Source organism: Phodopus roborovskii, unplaced genomic scaffold, assembly GCF_943737965.1.
Source record: "Phodopus roborovskii unplaced genomic scaffold, PHOROB, whole genome shotgun sequence".
NCBI lineage: Eukaryota > Metazoa > Chordata > Mammalia > Rodentia > Cricetidae > Phodopus > Phodopus roborovskii.
In genome coordinates this window covers 52068806-52090363 of record NW_026126480.1, presented here as the reverse complement: position 1 = coordinate 52090363, position 21558 = coordinate 52068806, and the positions used below count along the sequence as shown (strand labels likewise).

General features: G+C 51.2%; 1 protein-coding gene across 1 annotated transcript; it reads left to right on the top strand.

Moving 5' to 3' along the window:
• Positions 1-1833: 1833 nt before the first annotated feature.
• On the top strand, positions 1834-10045 carry Ccnd1 (cyclin D1). The gene is made up of 5 exons (XM_051193501.1): positions 1834-2142; positions 3535-3750; positions 4161-4320; positions 7447-7595; positions 8448-10045. The coding sequence occupies exons 1-5, from the start codon at positions 1945-1947 to the stop codon at positions 8610-8612; spliced, it is 888 nt and encodes a 295-aa protein (XP_051049458.1). The 5' UTR covers positions 1834-1944; the 3' UTR covers positions 8613-10045.
• The last annotated feature ends 11513 nt before the right edge of the window (positions 10046-21558 follow it).

Here is a 21558-nt window from a genome sequence, read left to right as displayed (position 1 = left end):
TCCTCGTGGAGATCTGCCCGGTCCGCCTAGTAACAGCGCTGCGTCCGGATTGGCTCATGCTAATTCCAGTTTCCTGGTCTTTCCCGCGGTGGTGGTGGTGGGGGGTGTTGGCTGCGGGTCGCGAGCTCGTGCTGCTGGGTGGGCGAGCCTCTTTATGCCCCGCTGCCCTCGATGGCGCACCCTGGCCAGGCCCGCGTACTCCTCTCGCAAGCACTCAGCCGCGGGTGATAGTGCGCAACCCCATAAATCATGCTTACTGCCACCCGGTAGGGATTTTTATGAATGAAAAGGCAGCCGGGCCGCCCTCGTGCTCAGGCTGAGGCTCCCAGGCTTGGCGGGGCCTGTGGCCAGAGCAAGCGTGGGCGCACTGCCCGGGCCACCCACCACCTTCAGAGTTGCAATAGGATCACTGCCCCACAGGACCTAGATATTAGGGACCCAAAGTCGGGGGAGCGGGAGAAATGCACCCCGAAGATGAGGGGGTTCGCTTCTTGGGTGTACCCTGCCCCCCTGCTTTCCCAGTTTCGTCCCATTCACTCTTGAGGGCACGAAACTATTCCGGGGGAAATATGTGACTGACTAGTTCTTCTGAGTTGGGGTCGGGATTGTGAAAACTTTAATAAGAGACAAGGAGATTAATAGACCAAGGTGGTAGAACACTTTCATCCTAAAAACTTTGGCTAAATGTTAAGAGAAGATTGGGAATTCACTCGTGTAACCACGAACATTATAGGTTTTCTCTAAAGTATCATGTCTTGATTCCGACCCCCCCCAACTCAGGAATTCGGCCCCAACTAGGGCTCTAAAGGTGGAGAGACAGCCACACCCCCAACAAAGCCAATCGGAAAGCTTCCGGTGGTCTGGTTCCTGGCAGTGCGACTAATACGTGCAGCGATTTAGTTTTCTTAATTAAAAAATAAATTAGGAAAGCCCATCGTGTCTCAGCCTTTCCTTCAAAGGTTTATTTTTCTTGGGTAAATCGGCACTAGAGGACCCTGGCCAGAATGAACTGGTCACCGTAGGAAGGCAAATCGAAGATTTCCCCCCACCCCCACTCCGCGAGGAGGAATGGATGAAGGAAATAATGGCCACCATCTTGAGTTGTTGCTGGGATTTTTGAGATTTTATTGTATTTTTGAGCAAGTGTATGCTAGGCTACATCTCTGGCCCTTTGCAACGACCCCCAGTTCACTAGGATGGAGCTTGCACCGGAGCTTAGGGCTCGCCCAGCATCTTCGCTTGTTGAATAGTTCCTGAATTTTACACGTGTTTATGAAATTGAAAGAAGATGGGGACGCCGGGACTTCTAAGCAATCCGTCGGTCCGTGGGTGCCCTCGTGGCTTCCTCGGAAACGTGCCCTTTCTTCCGGGCTTGAATATCGGGTGTCCTTGAGTCTCCAGGACCCCCCATCCATTCAGTCTTTCCTGGCTTGCGTGTAGCCTGGCCTCCCTCCTAGCTGTCCAGTCCAGAGCCAACCCCCGCCCCCCACACACACACCTCCACAGGTTTCAGTGGAGCCACTTGGGGAAAGAAGACACCCCCCCACCACCACCCCCTCACCGCTCTTTACCAGCTTGGAAAGAAGCAGTCCGAACGATTTGCATATCTACGAAGGTCGAGCTGGGGGGTGGGGGGGCTTTGGGCTAGTCCCCTCGCCGCTCGCAGCTCCCGCGCCCCCTCCCCCTGCGCCCGCCCTATCCCTCCCCCCTCCCTTTTTCTGCCTGGCTTTGATCTCTGCTTAACAACAGTAACGTCACACGGACTACAGGGGAGTTTTGTTGAAGTTGCAAAGTCCTGCAGCCTCCAGAGGGCTGTCGGCGCAGTAGCAGAGAGCAACAGACTCCGCGCGCTCCGAAGAACGGCAGTACAACGCGAGGCAGCGCGCGCCAGCAGCAGCCACCGGAGCCCAACCAGGACCACAGCCCTCCCTAGGCGGCCGCGCCATGGAACACCAACTCCTGTGCTGCGAAGTGGAGACCATCCGCCGCGCGTACCCTGACACCAACCTCCTCAATGATCGAGTGCTGAGAGCCATGCTCAAGACCGAGGAGACCTGCGCGCCCTCCGTATCTTACTTCAAGTGCGTGCAGAGGGAGATTGTGCCGTCCATGCGGAAAATCGTGGCCACCTGGATGCTGGAGGTGAGGGGCTACAGCCTGCTGGCTTGGGACCCCCTGGCAACTTGTTGCTCTCACCCACATCTTCCTCCCTTCTCTTCCCTTCTGACACGGAGTTTTCCCGCAGTGTTGGTAGGAATCCGGATTCTCAAAATAAATAGGTACTGCCGGTATTTTTTTTTTAAACGAGGAAGGTGTAGGAGATGGGGTAATGGGGATTCATTTTCTTCTGGGGGGCAGTTATGGAGGAGTGCCTTCGAGGGAGGACGATGTCAGGGACACCCCAGAGGGTGCGGACAGGGGCGCCTTTTGTAGCCCCCGCTTGCGCCCCATTCCTGCTGTACCTCCGCAGTGGCCTTCGCGCGTAGCCGCCAGCTCGGGGGGAGGGGGCATAGATTTGATTTTTAAATTAATATCGGTGGACACGTATGCAAGGGCCGCTCGTGCCAGTATTATGCGCCATCTTTGCTCCTTTATTGCAAAGCAAAAGTGTTTATTAATAATTGGGGGCAGGGCAGGGACCGGCAGCGGGGGGTGCTGAGACAGGCACGAGGGACCTCGCGGCAGCCAGGAATCATTAAACAAGACATAGCGAGGGATATTTGGGGGGAACCCTTTGTTCAAGCAGCGGACTCCTGGGCACCCTAGCAAAGGCTGAGCACGCCAGTCTGCAAGGTCGCGTGGCCCCCTAGTCGCTAGAGATTGACCGTCGTCCGCGCGGGTCTGCACTTGGGGTTCTACCCAGATCAAGCCGGGAGACCAGAGCACATTTTCAGATGCTTAGCGGAGTCTCAAGGGCCCCATAATATTTTAAAATAATTTCTAAAGTGCGGCATAGTGCCCTTGCAGAGGCAAACGGCACCCGAACCCAGCAAAAGGGGGGGCCCCCAGAGTTTGAGTTGCTGGGGCTCACTCTCCAACGTACACCGAGCTCGTGACATTCGGGTTGGATAAAGGGTCGCCTGATGGTTATTTTCAGGCCGTTTTTAGGCACCTAGTTATTTTTTTAATATTTTTAAATATTTTTTGAAAAGATGACGTCTGGGAAATGAGGCGCGGCGGCCTGGGACGCCACCTTTGTGTCTCGCGTGCGCGCGAGCGGCGCCCAACCCCCGGCGCCCTGCCAGTCCCGCGGTGGGATCCCCTGGTCTGCGGCCTTCTAATTCCAACATGGGTAGGGGTCTCCGGCCACCGCTGCTGAGCTCCCCCGCTCCAGATGCCCAGGGACTTTCCCTTTCAGTTTCAGGGTGGGTGGGTACTGAGCAAAGCGCATCCTGGGGAGTTTGACAATGCGACCCCTCTCCGCGCCCTCGCCACGAATTTGCTCTGTGTAATCTAGAAAAAGGGATGCGGGGTCACATCGAGTGACCCCACACACACACACACACACTCCGTTGACGGTCCCGGTCCCCGCAGGTCTGCGAGGAGCAGAAGTGTGAAGAGGAGGTCTTCCCCCTGGCCATGAACTACCTGGACCGCTTCCTGTCTCTGGAGCCCCTAAAAAAGAGCCGCCTGCAGCTGCTGGGGGCCACCTGCATGTTCGTGGCCTCCAAGATGAAGGAGACCATTCCCCTGACCGCCGAGAAGTTGTGCATCTACACTGACAACTCTATCCGGCCCGAGGAGCTGCTGGTAACCAAGGACCCCACCACCCGCGATCCCTTGTTAGCAGCATGACCCCTGGGTGGTGGGAGCTGCCAAGTGACAGGAGGCCCAGCTAGCCTCGGATAGATCTCCAGAAGTCACCCACACTGCACGACACCGAAGTGGCAGTGGGCATTATCCCAAACCCATTGCACCTCTGTGGCCCCCCTCTCCTGAACTCCCCACCATGTTGGTGGAGAAGCCACTCTGAAATGTGGACGGCGTGCGCCCCCTTGCGGCGATCGAGCCGCAGCGCTGGCGGTGGAGGGTCTTTTTGTCTAGTGCTTAGTCTGTCTATATTTTGTTGTTTACCTATCTGTGGTGCCCGGCTGTCCCCGCTCTAAACCTCCTTGCAGCCGGCCTGCCCTCCTTTTGACCTTTTTCTCCATTTTCTGCAGCAAATGGAACTCCTTCTGGTGAACAAACTTAAGTGGAACCTGGCTGCCATGACTCCCCACGATTTCATCGAACACTTCCTCTCCAAAATGCCAGAGGCAGATGAGAACAAGCAGATCATCCGCAAGCATGCGCAGACCTTTGTGGCCCTCTGTGCCACAGGTAGGACCCCCACCCCTGCTCTTCCCCAGGAGATCTCAGACTCCTTGCGGTTCCCTGGCTAATGCCTCAACTTGCTGTCTCTTCTGTACTAGGTGATGGTCTCCAGCATGTCCAGAAGGGGGTCCCCTCATCTCTGTTCTGAGCCTAGGGGACAGGTAGCTTGTTGGGGATAGATGGTAGGGGTCACACTAATTGAATTGCCCAGCCTCCCTGTGCCAAGCTTTGCACTGCCAGGTAACTGTGTTGCCACTGAACGCTTTCATGCTTTCTGAAAAGGTTTCTGCCTCTTCGCCTGGACTGCCTACCCCCACCTACCTCCTGTTCTGCCTGTGTCTTCAAGGGGCCCCAGCTATGGGGGTAGAAGGGCAGAGTACTGGGAGGGATGGTTGGAAGCAGAGAGGTGAGGATCTCCACGTGGCTTCTCTAAGGGACTCTCCCTAGCCCCAGACCCCAGGTAAGCAGGCTGATTGAACTCAGCATGGGTGGACATGCTAGAGCACACATCAACAGCCTACTGCCAATGGGTGGTCCCTACATCTGACAGCTGCTTCCTCATTAACTGGGAGCCCTGCCCATGAGGCTCAGAAATGCTGAAAGGGTCCTGTGCTTTCTCTCACCTGCTTAGGACCCCCCCTCCAGGTGGCCCTGATCAGGCCTCAGTTGCTGTATCTGTTTGGAGCTCAGGCTGGGTGGCTTGTAGGGCAGCCAAAAGGCAACATGGTGTAAGAGGGGCCTGTAGCGTCTTCTCCCACCTGCTATCTCTGGCACCTTCTCTTGTCCACCCCTTGTGGCTAGTGTTTCCTCACAGCGGTGGTGGATGTGAAGATTTTAGGATTCCAGCCTCCCAGCTACCTGCTGAAGGTAGTAGCCCTTCCCCAGAGGCCTACCAAGCAAGGGGGTGGCGGATGGGAGTGCCAAGGCCATCAGTAGCCTGGAAGGATCTAAGGGGCGGGGGCGGCCCTGCTGGCTGGCAGGCAGGGAGGCGTCTGGCTGGGGTTCCTCTAGGGAGAGCAGAGCCCTTGGAGGCTCCAGGAAGCCTTTTATGGAGCTGAAAGTAGCTTCAGAGAAGCTGCAGAGTTTCCCAGAGATAACATGAGGGATGGGGTGGCACAGCCTCCCTAGGATGGTTTCGGCAGCAAAGTGCCCCTCCCAGGACCCCTGGGTGCCAGCAGGGAAGCCAACAAGCATTAATGCATTGTGAGTATGGCTGGACCCAGCTTACTGTATGGCCTTTATCTACAATGGGGTCAACTAAGAGCCCCCCAAAAGATAAGTGGAGACAGAGCACAGCTTGCTGAACTGCAATATTATGTCCTGGGCCTGGAGGCTTTGTCCCCCTGAAGGAGTAACCAGCTCCTGTCACATAGGGATCACTCTGGGAAGAGGCCAGAGGTCAAGGCCAGGGAATCTGCCACCCTTGTGTCAAGGTTACAGGAGATGGAAGGGTATGGCTTCTCCCTTCTGGATACCCCCAGACCTGGGTCCTGACTGTGTAAGCAGTATATTAACCTAGGGTTGGGGCTGGCCACACGGGCATGCACAGGTGGCCAGAGTGTACCCTTGTGTGGATTCAGACAATGGGAAATTGAGCTAAGTAAAGGGTGTTGGTAAGTGTCAGTCATGCTACTGAGCTGGGTGACAGCTATGCCAGCAGCAGCAAGGCAGTGTGAGGAAGCAGATGTTAAGGTTCCTTATAGGATGTAGTGGGTCATGCCACTGCACATGGGAAGGGGACAGACAAGCATCAGAAGGGGCAATGTGCCAGCTGGTGCTTGGAGTTTCTCTGTCTCCTTGCAAAAGGGTTGTCTGATTTGAACTTGTCTCCATAGCAAGCTCAGTTCACTGGACTGAGCTAAGCTAAGTCCTTGGTGCCACCTGGAGGTATTGTCTCCCTTCTGTGTGGCTGCTCTTCTGGGCCCCTTCCTGGTGCCTCCGACCTTTAACAGAACCAAACCTATAGGCTCTATCAGAGGAGTCTCACTGCGACAGCCCTCTGCCACCTGTGATTCACGCTCATGTTCTTCAAGCCTCCCTGTTCCCAGGCACTGGGACACATGATGAGGTGACAGGAGCTGACACCTGTTCTTGATTGTGTCCACCCCCGGCCTGGAACCCCTGATTCACACGCTAAGTGTGTGGCTGTCCTTGTCACTGTTTCTTAGTTGGCTGTGACAGGAAAGCAGCTTGTGGGATCCTCTCTGGTAGTGGGTCAGATACTGGATCCATTGGGTGGAAGAGGGGTGACACCCTGCCGCAGTACTGTGGGGGACATGATCCCAGTGTTTAACGGGGCAGACTACAAAGCTGGCACCCCTCTCAGGCTGTGCTTTGAGAGAGTCCCCAGGATTCGTGGGTAGGGCTCCCTCACAAGGGACCCTGGACTGGAGTTCTGGGGTGGCTATTCCCAGCCTTCTCTGGGGCTACTTGGTCTGGGGTCCCGTGTCATCTTCCCTAAGCTGGCATCAGTGAACCAGGAGAGCATGTTATCATCCCTTCTGTGACATCTAGCCTGGCCTCTGAGGGACCTGCCCGTCACCCCTGCAGCTTACTATTATCCTTCTGAGATATGGCCAACTGTCCCTAGTCCTTGGTGGCTCTGAAGCATACAGCAATCCCCTTGCCTCCACCTCTCAAATACTGGGGGTGCAGATGTAAGGCTCCACACCTGGCCGTGGGCTAAAGGGTTAAGAGCCTGTACCTTATTGAATTCTGTACTTTGTCCTCTTTCTTAAACTTTGAAATGCTTAAAGGAACAAAGGGGGGCATGACCGACTCTTCCTTGGTGTTTGCTTGAGATGTGTGTGGGGGGGGGTGGAACACAGGCCAGGGTCAGCTGCTCAGCTCCTTAAAGTGAGACGAGGCCTTGCTGAAAGTTGAGTGGAGGCTCTGGCCTGGAACTATTGATCCTCCTCAGTGCTGGGGCCACAGGCCTGTAGCACTATGTACATCTAGTGCCACCTAGGTATACTTGATGCACTTGGACTTGATGCACAAAGGGAGCTGGACTTGATGCACACAGGGAGGTTTGGAGAACAGAGTGAGGTTGTACTCAGAATTGGGTGGGAGCTAAACCACAGGCCTGTGGCTGTCCCTGCTCACAGCCACCTCCATCCCTCTCTATTGCAGATGTGAAGTTCATTTCCAACCCGCCCTCCATGGTGGCTGCTGGGAGCGTGGTGGCTGCAATGCAAGGCCTGAACCTAGGCAGCCCCAACAACTTCCTGTCTTGCTACCGCACAACGCACTTTCTTTCCAGAGTAATCAAATGTGACCCGGTGAGTCATTAAAGGAGACTGCATCTGGCAAGGGCCAGGGGACCCTGGGGAGAGGGAGGTGTGCAGTGTCAAGACACTATGACCAGGCTGAGGCTGTGAGGGAGGGGTGCAGCACTGGCCTCTGCAGCAAGGGGGAGCCAAACCTAGCCCGCACCACCACCACCAGACTTGAGGTTTGGGGATCTTCCAGAAGCCACTGGTCCTAAAGGCAGGGAGCAGTGGCTTAAAGTAATGGCAAGTGAAACCTAAGTGTAGCCTAGCCGTGACAGGACCACATCTCCCTCAGTGCAATCTTTGGGGATAGAGTCCCAAAGGACTCTGGTATAGACCTTCCACCTGCAGAAGACACATTCTAGAACTTTTGGGGGGGGGCAGTTGTATTAGGCATACTGGGCCACATGTGAGTACCTTCTCACTGAAAAGTATGGCAGATGCTATTTGGAGCTTTGGCTATGAACGTGTCCTCAAGGACATTGCAGGCTGGCATAGACAGGACAGACAAAAGTCCAGTTCTGGCTTGGACTCAGCTGGGGGTTTGATGTAGGTCAGAGCCAGTGGGCATATGGGAGGCTTCTGTGTGTGACACACACTGTTCCCTGTCTGGCATCAGCCACAGGAGCCCCCATCCCTGCCTCATGGCATGGAGGCAGAGGCTGAAGGCCTGGAACCAGACAGAGGTGGCATTCTTGCTTTCTAGTCCCTTGTAGCTCTCTTGATGACCAATGGATTTGGGGATGACTCAGGGAGTTTCTTTGAGCCTTGCCCTTAGCAAAGCCTGCCTCGCAGGTCAAGGCCCTGGCCACTAGCCTCTGGCTAAACAAGGACCCCCTCCATCTCCGCCTGCCTCTCCAGGACTGCCTCCGAGCCTGCCAGGAACAGATTGAAGCCCTTCTGGAGTCCAGCCTGCGCCAGGCCCAGCAGAACATCAACCCCAAGGCCACCGAGGAGGAGGGGGAAGCAGAGGGAGAGAATGACCTGGCCTGCACACCCACCGACGTGCGAGATGTGGACATCTGAGGGCCACCGGGCAGGCGGGTGCCACCAAGCAATGGCAACCCGCAGTGAGGAAGGAGCCAGCCCGGGGTGCTCCTAATGATGTCCCTCTTGGGGATATTTTGTTACCAGAAGGGGAAGTTTTGTTCTCTTTGTTGGTTGTTTTTCTTTAATCTTTCTCCTTTCTATCTGACTTAAGCAAAAGAGAAAAAAAAAAAAAAAACCTGAAAGCTGTCTTAAAGAGAGAGGAGAGATAGAATTTGCATCACCCTGAGTATAGGGCGGAGGGGATGCTACAAAAATAGGATTTTATACCCCAGTAATCAACTAGTTTTCTATTAATGTGCTTGTCTGTTGTAAGAATAGGATTAACACACAGGAAGTCTACAGAAGGATTTTGATTTTATGTTTATGTTTAAAAAGCTTAAGAAACATTGCTTTAAAAAAAAAAAAGAAGGAAAAAAAGCAAATAGAGCAAACCGTTGTTGAAGTAGAAGAGAGTTTTAGGTAGAGAATGTACTTGCTTTGTGGAAAGGCGCACCTCACTCCTGCATGCTCACTGCAGCCACTGCTAGTCACCTGTTTCCTGTGCTTTATCCCAGGGATGGGCAGACCGCTTCACCTTATTGACGGTCGGTGTGACCTCTAGCGGTCTCACGGTGTGTGGCACCCCCACAGCTCATCTGTGCCATCTCCTAACCTGCAGGTTCATAGCATCAGGCACACAGCAGTAGGTGCCCCACCCTATGCAGTGTGCTCCAGTAGAGGGTATGAGATAGTGTCATCATATATCCTATTTTTGTAATCTTCCTATTTTGTAGTTCCTGTTTAAAGAGACGCTGGTTTTTGCCTGGCGGCCCTGCAGCCCACTCACATCAGGTTAAACCCACAGCTTTTCTTTTGTGTGTGTGGTTTGTTCTGTTTTGTTGTGTTTTCCTTCTCTGTGTCCAAAACCATTCCATTTCAAAGCACTTTTCGGTCAGCTAGCTGGAGGCAGTGCCGCTGGTATGTGTGTGTGTTGGGGGGTGGGGGGAGTTCCTAATGGAATGGTTGGGGGATATCCACATACTCGTTCAGGTGACTGCACAGTGGGTGTGTGGCACAGTAGGGCTGGTAGCACGGGGTGCTTGGGAAGTTTTGTTGGGTCAAGAAAAGAAAACTGTTCTTGCACTGCCAGGATCTGTCCCACAGAGAAGTTGAAGGGATCCCTTGGTGCCAGCTGGTGTTTGGGAGTAGGAACTATGGCATTACCTGGACAGTGAGGAGATTCTGCATGACTTTTTAAAGTCTTTCCCACAGGAGGCTTTTAAACACTAAAGTGTCTAATTTATACTTAAGGCTACAGAGAGTATTTATTGGAAAGGTTGTCCATGGCCAGTATGATTTATAAAGCAATGTGATCTCCCTTGATTCAAACACATACCTTCTGCCCTTGCTGGTAAAGGTTTAGTGCCTTGTCTGAGAGATTGGTCTTTTATGGGGGTGGGCAGGGCGTTCTCAGAAACTACGTAAAGACGGGCATTTGGTTTGCTTAACTTTCCAAACCCAAATGGCCCCAATGGAGAGCCATTCAAACTGGGGGATCCCACATGAGTTTGATTCAGGCACATTCTTGCCGCCACCACCCCTGTCCCCCACAACAGTAGGTAATTTGTGTGCCTGGCTGTGTGCTTTTCTATTTAGGAAGTGTTGAGGGAGGTGGGAGAGGATGTGAGGGAAGAAGTGTGGAGGGTAGGGACCACATGGGACAGGCTGCGGCTCCTTGCTGCTACCGATGACTCCCCACATCCCAGACGTTCAGAACCAGACTCGCGTCGCTTTGTAACTTTCACATTGTTTTCGCTGCTATTGGAGGGTCAGTTTTATTTTGTTTTTTTACAATGTCATAGACTGCCGTGTTCAAGTTTTAATTTCCTCATAGAAGATTGTATTTACAGATGCCCTTTTTTGTACCTTTTTTTTAAAAATTGTGATCAATTTTGGCTTAATGTGATTACCGCTGTATTCCAAAAAGAAAGAAAAACAACAAAACAGGCTCCTGTTCACAATACCTCATGTTTCACCTAGCCATGCATGGGCCCATGGGCAGGTGCTCTGCCTCCGGAGACTGGTCTGGTGGGATCATCCCCTACACCGGTCATGCTGGGCCCTTCATTTGATCTGGGAAAATAGAGCATCACAGCAGTCGGGACAACTGTATTTTTCTTTGTTAATTATCAATATTGTTGTTTTTGTAGCGGCCTGTTGTGCATGCCACCATGCTGCTGGGCCCGGAGGAATCTGTTCTGAGTCTCCGGTGCATCAATGATTCTATTAGGTTCTAGTGTTCTGTCTTGTTTTGTGTTAATTACAGCATTGTGCTAATTTAAAGACTTCAGACTTGGCAAAGCCAGCTCCAGTGCTGCAGGCCTCCAAATTCCCTAGCTAGCTGCCAAACCAAAATGGTCACCTCCACGGTCACCACCAGCCTAGCTGAGGCATCTGAACCAGGCGGACCCTTGAGGGCCACTGTGTTCATGGTGATGGGTGAGGGTCTGGCCAAAAGGCCAAAGGCTGGTGGTGGGACCACGGAGTCTGCCCTGTGACGTGAAAGGCTTTGAGGGGCTCTGGCTGGTGGCCAGGTTGGGTTTGTGTATTTCTGGTTGACACACCATGGCGCTTCCCAGCACAGACATGTGACCAGTATGGTCCAGGAAAAAAAAAAAAAGACACAAAAAGTCTAGAAATAAAATTGGTTTAAAAAAAAAATCTCAGCTTAGTGTTTCTATTTTCTGGGCCTTGGGAACAAGAGTGGGAGATGTGCCATCTTGATACCATGGCCATGAGGGACCACCCTGTTCTCTGCATCCTAGAATGTTTAATGGCATCTCCAACCTTAGCACCAATCTGGGATCCCCAAAGAGAAGGGTGTTTGCAGGTAGCAGCTGACCAGGGTAGCAGCCTCTGGCGTCAGGGAGGCCAGCGGCAGCCACTGATCAGAGGCGGCTCTGGGCCTGTCGCTGCCAACTTGACCTCCTGCTTATTTGCAGATGGAAGATCAACAGAGCCCGCGTTCAGTGCCCCTCATCTGGCGCAAATGGGTGTTTGCTTTGGGTGAATCACCATCCTTAGGTGCTGCCAAGCGCCCAGAGAGCGATACTTAGTGTTAGGGCCAAGGCCCAAGGTGGCCTTTCACACAGTTCCTGGGGACCTGAGTGGCCTGGCTGGGTTCCTTTGATGTCCTCTGGGTGGCAGCTGCTCATGACTAGGATGTTTCCCAACCCTGGGGGAATAGGGATTTGATACTCCCTAGCACTGAGGGTCCTCTGCCATCACCCTGTGCAAACATTTGGGAGCCATCTGAGGACCTCAGTCTCCATTTTAAGGCATCATCTTAAACAAGGTGGCCTCCAGGGTATCAGGCTGGCCCCTGCCCTTCTAGAAGGTGGGGGATGTGATTGACACCTGGCCTGAATAGTGATGCCCCAAGTATGAAAGCAGAAAGGGACTTGTTGGGGAGGGAGGCAGATGTGACTCAAAGGCAGATGAAGCTCCAGCCAAAAGCAGACTCCAGTGTCCCCTCTGGTAACTTGCCCATCTTGGGCAAAGCTGCCTGAGGGCAGGATCCAGAGAGGTATTTTGGCAGCCCAGCACCATCAGAGGGCATCAACCTGTTAACAGGACTGGGGACCCAGAAACTGGCAGACCTCTCCACACAACCACACATCATCCAGGAGAGTGGGCATGGGGCCTTTGGCATTCCAGGAACAGGCCAAAGGGCATTAAGGTGTTAGAACTGCTTTTTCCCTTGGATCTTAGAAGGGCTGTGAAGCAAATTTATGGTGTTCAGGTGGGACAACGGGAAAGACTGGGAGAGACACAATAACATATGCTGGGATAAAGCAGGCTGGTGGCAAGTGCAGCAGCATGGTCCTAGGAATGCAAACACAAATAGCACGGGGCTGGGCATACACACTCAGAGGAAGGCAGGCTGTTTCCACCAGTGTCTATCAAGGGTGCTCAAGTGAAATGGTCAAGCGTCAAGGGCTCACACCACGATGAAGTCTCTAAGGGTGCAACTGGCTTGTCTCTTTATCCAGTGGTCTGTGGTGCCCAGCTATGGCTGATATCCAGGCCTCTTTCCTTGGCTCAGCAGTGTAATCCCAGATACCATTGGCCGCTCCAGGTTCTGATTCTTTATTTTTATTTTTTTTCCCCAAGACAGGGTTTCTCTGTATAGCTTTGCAGCCTGTCCTGGCACTTACTCTGTAGACCAGGCTGGCCTTGAACTCATGGAGATCTGCTTGTCTCTGCCTCCAGAGTGCTGGGATTAAAAGTGTGCACCACCACCAGGTTCTGATTCTAACCCTCAAATTTTACTGATAACACTGGAGGGTGGATCCCCTGGTGGAATGTGTAGACACTCCTGTTCATAGGCTGATGGTAAAATAGCCTTTGAGGGCACTCAGAAACAAAGACTCAGAGAGCTAGCCCACCCAACTGTCTCTTCTCAGCACCAAAGGCCAGTTCTCTCCATTCTTTGCCCCTGCCAGCTCCAGGGGTCCCTGCCAGGCTTCTTACATGCAGGGAGCCCCCATCCTGATGAGTCATTCCACCCTTCTCAGCCAGGCCAAGGTTCCTGAACCTGCCTGGCCTCTGTGAGCCTGAGCTCCCTGAACCCCGAGGACTGCCCCGGCTTCCCATTCTAGGTTAGTTTTCTCCCTCGACCTGTCTGAACCTTCATTTCTGCTTGTTCTACAGGGTTCAAAGTGAGTGTGGCCTCTGTGGGGCTTCTGCATCACGTTAAATGGGGGTCTGTGGAGCCTCCCCTCCTGACTTCACATCCTAGGACTAAGTGTGAGGAAGTTAGCCTGCTGCCCACAGGTCAGCCCAACTGCTGCACTGTGTCCTAGAAAGCAAGCTGACTTCACCAACCCTACGGAGTTATCTAGGTCCCTGGAGCCCACAAACGCCAGCAGTGGGGGCTGAGGACTCCTGGGGTAGGACACTAGGCAGAGAAGGGCTGTGTCCTCCCTGCAGTGCCTCCATGCAGTTCTTCCATGGCAGCCCAGGAGGCAGACAATGCCTGTCAGGCTCCACAGGACTGGACCCTCAGTGTTTGGTGGCACGGCTGCGCAGACCACATATGCCCAGTGTTGGGAGCTGGCACTGCCAGGCAAACCTGTACTTGGGCTGATATGACAGCCTGTATGTGTCTGGTGTGGGGTACAGGCTGGTTAACATGAGATGGACAGGCTTGTGTACAAAGGCCCCAAATGGACGCAGCACAGTACTGGTAGGATGCAGTACTCTTGGCTGAGCTGAGTTGGCCTCTCTTGCTCAGGGCTGTCATCCCAGGAATGTCTTTGATCAAACGGTTGTGCAAGAGGGCAAAGCAAGTGCAGGACCTCTAATCCCTTCCCAGTCCCCTGGCCCACAGGGCCCCATAGCCCAGCACCACACCACAAGGCCAGTAGATAATAGCCTAGGGGTGGTGGGGATGGTGGGCAGGCAGCTTGGGGCTGCAGACCTTGGGGCCCACATCTGGGGGCATTGTTACTCATAGGGCACATGAGAAGGATGGAGAGAAAGAATACAGAATGCTCTGCTGAAGGGGCTTCGGTGGGCCTTGAGCCTCTCAGACTGTGACATCTATTACGCCTTTGAATTGTCTCCAAGAGACAGCTGAGACAGCCTGTCAGCTGGAAGCCATTTTAAAACTGAGAAGCCTCACCCTTGGGGTCATCTGTGTGGGGACTTCCAGCTCAGAGCTCAGGGCATCCTTCCTTCCGTTGTTCTGTCCTGAGTGGCTAGACCAGGTCTCTAACAATTGGGCTTTTTTTGGACACCTGCCTTAGTTCCTTTCCCTGTTGCTGTGATAAATACAAGATAAATGCAGGAGGGGGGGGGGCAGTTTATCAGGCTCACAGGTGAAGGTATGGTCCATCACGGTGGGAAAGCATGGCAGCAGGAGCTCGAGGCAGCTGATCGAATCACATCCAAAAAGAGATGAACACGGATGTTCAGCTTGCTTTCTCCTTTTTATTCAGCCCAGGACCCCAGCCCATAGGATGGTGCCTGCCATACTTAGAGTCAATATTCCTATCTCAACCCAGTCAAGAGAATCCTTCAGGGGCTAAAGGGATGGCTCAGTGGTTAAGAGTACTAGCTGCTCTGCCAGAGGACCCAGGTTTGATTCCCAGTACATATGGCAGCTCACAACCACCTAAACACCAGTTCAGGGAATCTGGCCCCTTCTTCTAAATTCTGTGGGCAACAAACATATTAATGGTACACAGACATACATGTAAGCAAAACATGCATGCACATAAAATTAAAATAAAAAAGAAATCTTGGCTGGATATTCAACAATTTTTTAGAGTTAGTCAAACATTTTTATTTTAAAATGGTCAATGCTAAAAGTGCCACTCCACATAAATACATAGTATAAGAGAGCAAAAGTGTGCTTAAGACCAGCTCAGAAACTGGAGATTCTATCCTAATCCCAAGATTAAATTTCACTGAACAAATTTTTATGAAAATAAAGTCAGCTGGGCAGTGGTGGTGCATGCCTTTAACCCCAGTACTCAAGAGGCATAGGTAGGCGCATCTGTGTAAGTTCAAGGTCAGCCTGGTCAACAGAGCAAGTTCCAGGACAGCCAGGGCTACACAGAGAAACCCTATTTCAAAAAAAGAAAGAAAGAAAAGAAAAAGAAAGTCAGTAATTCTTAAAATCAGACACTCCAATCCAATCCAGAGTTATTCTAACTTAATACATGCTGAGGCCTGATAGTATAACACATTAAAAGCCCCAGTATGCTATAAGGAAGCCATCATGTCTCTGTGTGAGCATGAACAATGTAGTTCCTAAGACACTAGTCTGGATCCAAGATGTTTAAGATGGTGTGTACTGGCAGTGATGGGAAGACCGAGAGAAGTAGAGTGCAGAGCTGAGGCTGTAGTGAAGTCATGGGACACTACACAGGTGGGTGCTTCTAGAAAACACCCCTAGATTCAATTTGCACTTTCTGATGCACTTTCTTTTTACTTTTAGACAGGATCTCACTATGTAGCTGTGAGTGGCCTGGAAATCACTATGTAGACCAGGCTGGCTTCAAATTTGCAGAGACACATCTGCCTCTGCCTCCTGGGTGCTGAGATTAAAGGCATGTGTCACCATGCCTGGTATATTTTTTTAATTAATTTTTTATTAATTGCATGTTAGAAATCTTTTATCACTCCCCCATGCTTTTTGGGACCCCTACATTAGGTTTTTGTGACCCCACACAGAGTTAAGACCCATGGCTTAAGAAGCCAGGTATTAAATTACCCCTGCCTTACACAAAGCAGGCTCGGAAGACATGGAAGGATCTTTGATCTGAGCCAGATCCCTCTTCCAGGCACACTATGCATACCCCAGAGCTGCAGATGGCCACACAGGCCTGAAGAGTTTGCTGAACCATCAGCTATTTCCCCAGCATCAAGTGAGGCTGGTCAGCCCATACAGACTGACAGCAGAGGAGGTGTGGGCTGCTGGCTCTAGCAGACACCTCCTGGTCACTCCCATGCAAAGCCTTGAAACCCAAGACCTCCTGGTCTCTCTCTGAAGTGTGGCACTCCTGCTACCTGCCAGAAGAAGCAGAGGAGACCAGAAAAGCTAGGGTCAGTCCCTCAAAGTGGAACCAGCAGTGCCAGGCTGGGTTTGGATTATGTGTCTAGCTCCTTCACCCTGTGGATAGAGAAATGACAACTCTGGCAGGGAGAGGAATCTGTTGTCAGTGTCCTGGGACAGCCCTGGACAGCCCTGACAAATGATAAATGACACGGTTTAAACAGCAAGAGTTGACTTTGTTCAGGGAGCTAGAGGATAAAGCTGTGTATGGCTGGTGGGTTCCTAGCAAGCCTTGGTGTTGCTCATCTGGGCCCCCTCTATTTGCAGGCTGCCTTAGGTCTGTGTGTTGCTGCTTCTCACAACCTCCTCTTCCAGGTCCCCTACCCTTTTTTAAAGAAGCCAGTTGTTTACCAGCCTTTCAGCTGGTACTAGTGTGATAGTTTGAATGTAATTGCCCCCATAATCTCACAGGGAATGGCATTATTAGGTGTGGCTTTGTTGGAGCTGGTGTGGTCCTGTTGGAGGAAATGAGGTTTCCTATGCTCAGCATACTGCCGAGTGTCTCAGCCAACTTCCTGTTGTATGCAAGATATAAGACTTCAGCTACTTTTCCAGCACTATGCTCCCCACCGAGATAATAATGGACTGAACATCTGAAACCATAAGCAAGCCACCCCAGCTGTGGTCATGGTGCCTCTTCACAGTAATAGGAACCCTAACTAACACACCAAATGTGAAAGGCCCAGCCATGCTTGAGCAGGCCTTCCTTATTCAAATACAAACTCTAGCTGAAGAGGATGGCTAAGACCCTACTCCAAAGCAGATGCTGTGGACCAGCAGCAGGGCCCTGAGCTCAAGGGCAGGTTCAGGAGCTCTGCTTTCAGAGGTACACAGCTGGCAACAATAAGGCCCCTGCTAGGAGAGCTGGAGCAGCACTTCCAAGTCTTTAGTCCTGTCTTCAGACCCTTTGATTCACTGACTCATATACTCCAATAGGGCCTATAAAGACCCCATTCATGGAGCATGGGGACATGCACTCCAGCCCTGCACAGGGGTAGACAGGGCCTTTCGGAAAGCAGCCCTGGGAAACTGATCATAGAAAGGCAAAGAGTGATTTTCCTTCTTGGAAACCTAACTCTTGAGGTCCTAGCTGGCTTACCTTTTGGGAGAACTGAACAAATCTCTATTTATCCCAGGTTGGAGCCCCAATGACAGACCAAAGTACAAATCTGCCAAAGCCCAACTTGGTGAACCAATGAGTTTATAGGTGGTGAGTTCCAGGAGCATGGGAGACCCCAAAGAGCTGCATCACTGCAAAGTCCCACCCCATCACAGATGAGGATCTCATCGGAGCTGCATAATAGAGCTCCACCTCCCTATTTTCTGTACTCTAGCATCCTGTAAGATCTTTGCTGCTGGGGACAGCAAGGAGATGTGGTGACTGGAATCCCAGGGCCCACTCTGCCTTCTCCTAAGGGGTATCATTGCCCTTACCATGGCCATAGACCTGGTTATCTCTGACTAGTTGCCACTGCTACCCACTCCATATCTCCATGCCATTGCAAAATGGTAAAGTGGACTACAACATAAAGACACAGGCCACTGACCTTTGGGAGCAGGCTCCTGATGAACCAGGACTCTGGAGTCCCATGACACCTCATTTTCTCTGACAATTAGCCCTGTGACTTCAGTTTCCTGAGATACCCACCCATTTCTGGCTCTGTCATGATAGTGGGAACAACTATGGACAGTGGGGTGATCTCCCTGGTCAGCATTCTTCTGTCATCTCCAGATTGAATCCCAAAGTTGACATGGGAGCCTCCCTTCCAGGAAGTCTCCCTGGCATGCATAACTGAGTGTCCCCTACCTCTGGGCTCTCAGAAGGTGATGACATCTATCATGAAAAAGCCCACAGGCTGGGCAGTTGTGGCACATGCCTTTAATCCCAGCACTCAGGAGGCAGAGGCAGGTGGATCAAGTCTGAGGCCAGCCTGTTCACAGATCAAGTTCCAGGACAACCAGGGCTACACAGAGAAATCCTGTCTAAAAAAAAAAAAAAAAAAAAAAAAAAAAGAAAGAAAAGAAAAGAAAAAAGAAAGGGAGGGAGGGAGGTAGGGAAGAAGGGACGGAGGGAGAAAGGAAGGAAGAAAGGAAGGAAGAAAGGAAGGAAAGGAATAAAGAAGGAAGGAAGGGCCTCACAATCTGATAGCTCCTTCAGTTACTGTCCCTCCTGATACAGGTTCCTTCTTTATAAACCTGTGTTTTCCTAGATCTGCTAGATAAAAGACCTGCCACAGACTCAGATGAGCAAGTAACCAGGCTGGAGCAGTTGGCACAAACTACTCTCACCTCACTGTGTTTTGTCCAACCTGGAGTTGGCAGCTTACTGCAGCCATCTACAGCCACCCCGCTAGCCCATGGAGCCACATGAATTATTGCACATATAGACTTAGTGATGTAGAAAAGTCAGGACTGGGCAAACATAACTTCTCACCCCTTTTCTTCCTCCTCATCTTACTACGAGGTTTGGGGTGAGTACAAAATAAACAGGAAATGAGCTATATGGCCTTACTTTAGGGCAGTAAGTAGTTCTTTTCTGATGTCACCTAAGTCCATTGGAAAACAGGGATATTTACATTACAATTCATAACAGTAACAAGATTACAGATATGAGGTAGCAACAAAAGTTAATTTTATGATTGGGTCATCACAACATGAAGCCATTAAAGGGTGGCAGCATTAGGAAGGTTGAGAACGACTGCTTTAAATGTGGGATGCTCCACCATTAGCCACTGTGGGGCTGAGAGCAAGCCCCAAGTTTTTAGGGTGCTTTTTCTCGCTGTGTCCCATCAAATCCTACAAAATCAAAGTTCACTAACAGCCGGGCTGGTGAGATGCCTCAGTGGTTTACAGTGGTTGCTGCTTTTAATAGAGGACCCAGCTTTGGTCCAGAGCACCACATGGTGGCTCACAACCTTATGTAACTCCTGTCCTACGGGATCTGATGCCCTCTTCTGACCTCTGCCATATGGCATACACACTGAAGGGACTCTAGCAGGCCTGCATGACAAATATGGCTCCAGCAAGCCTTGCTCTTCTGCTATTCCCTCTTCCTAAAAAACCAAACCAAACCAAACAAAAAAACCCATTAGATTACATTCCTAAAGCTAGCCACCAATGTCTTTTCCCTAATTGGCCACACACACCTCCTATGCTAACTACTAAGGTCTAGCAATCAAAGTATTGAAATCCAGCAATCAAAAGCCCTTTTTGATTATGCTAATTAACATACCCAATCAAAATCAAACACTTCATTCTTTTTGTTTTTTGGTTTGTTTTTCAAGGCAGGGTATCTCTATGTAGCCTGAGCTGTCCAGGAACTAGCTCTGTAGACCAGGCTGGTCTTGAACTCACAGAAATCCACCTGCCTCCGCCTCCCTAGTGCTGAGATTAAAGGCATGTGTCACTACTGTCAAGCTAAACACCTCATCCTAACACAGGGTTTCCCCCTTTTATCTTTATAAATTGCCATTTGCCTTTGGGTCACATCTGTCTGCTTTCTATAGAGAGACAGTCTTTTGTCCCTCCTGGGCAAATACCCCTCCCCATCTCCTTTGTTCCTTTCCCTCATCTTCTATCTCCTGTCTTTGTCTCTTATTCCCTGTCCTTTGTCCCTTCGGGGCAAATAAATCTCCTTTGTGCTGATTTACTTATATATATTGGATTTTCAAAACAGGGCTTCTCTTTGTAACCTGGCCCTAGAACTAACTCACTCTGCAGACCAGGCTGGCTTCTAACTCCAAGACCAGCCTGCCTCTGCCTCCCAAGTGCTGGGGCTTAAAGGGGGTGTGCCACCACTGTTCAGCAATAATCTTCATAGTACATATTTTTAAAAATATCTGAAAAGCTTTGCATGGAAGAACTTCATTCTGTATTTAGCTTCAGACTGAAATAGGTCCCATAGTCACAGACAGGCTGCCTGTTAGGGGGTCACAGTGTCCCTGCAGGCCTGAGGCCCTATGTTTAGTTACTTTTCTCATGGTTGCTATGACAAAATACCCAAAAGAAGCAAGTTATGAAAGCAAGGGATGAAAGGGGTTTATTTTATTCTGTCCATAGTTTACAAGGTAACAGTTATCATTGGGGGAGGTGGGGCGCATGGCAACAGGAGCCTGAGGCAGATGGTCAGGAAGCAGAGGCATATGGATGTTGGTACCCAGCTTGCTTTCTTCTTTATCTTTAGTCCAGAACTCCAGTTCATGGGACAGAGCACACTCAAGGTGGCTCTTTGCTCCTCAGCTAAGCCTCCCTGGAAACACCCTCACAGCCATGTACAGAGGTATATCTCCCTGGTGAATCCAGATCCTGTCAAGTTGACTATTACAAGCCCTGCCCTGTGACTGGAGATAAATCTGTAGGTGACTAAGGGAGAATGATTGCAAACCCCCCCCCTTTTGGTTTTTCAAGATAGGGTTTCTCTGAGCTTTGGAGCCTGTCCTGGAACTTGCTCTGTAGACCAGGCTGGTCTTGAAATCACAAGAGATCCTCCTGTCTCCATCTCCTGAGTGCTGGGATTAAAGGCATGTGTCACTATTGCCCTGCCGGCTGAGGGAGAATAAGATCTCTAATATCATCCATGTTCAGTCAGGACACAGCAGCTCTGCAGGAAATGCAGTCAGCAAATTCAACAGAGCCTTGGGAGGAGCCAGCCCAGATACCTTTACCTCAGACCTACAGTCTCTAGCATGTGACACAGTGACACTCATGAGGGATGACATCAAAGCTAAAGTCATAGGAAGGTCATTGCCAGACAGACAGCCAGAACAGCGTGGGCTGGGTGACGGAAAATAGCCCAGGAGTGAGGGCACTTACAGCTCACAGCATATGGTCTGACAAGGCAGGGGATTGGCTAGCAGCTCAGTAGAGACATTAAGGACACAGGTTCCACTGGAACCTGACTCTGCCACACTAAGGTACAGCTTTACCACAGCTCCCTACGATTGTCTACAGCAGTTCCAAGTATCACCTACTTGGGATGGCATCTAGAATAACAGCATCCACCTCATGACTTACATTACCTTTCACAGCAGACACAGCCATCTCAGTGGTGAGAGGAAGCATGCCCACATGGCAGAATAGTCCTCCACACTCTGTCTATATATACTGTGATCCAGAAGACCTTTTGGAGTGACCAAAGCATACTGGGGACTGGATGGGGCCCTTGGGAACACAGGAGGTATCAGGTGGGTGGCTGTGGCTCTGCTAATGAGTGGGAACTCTAATACCTAACGTGTACAAGGTAAGGAGAATGGGGAAAGAGACAGAGAGATGAGAGGGAAGGGGGCAGACACAAGAAAGGAACACTACCTGTGGTATCAA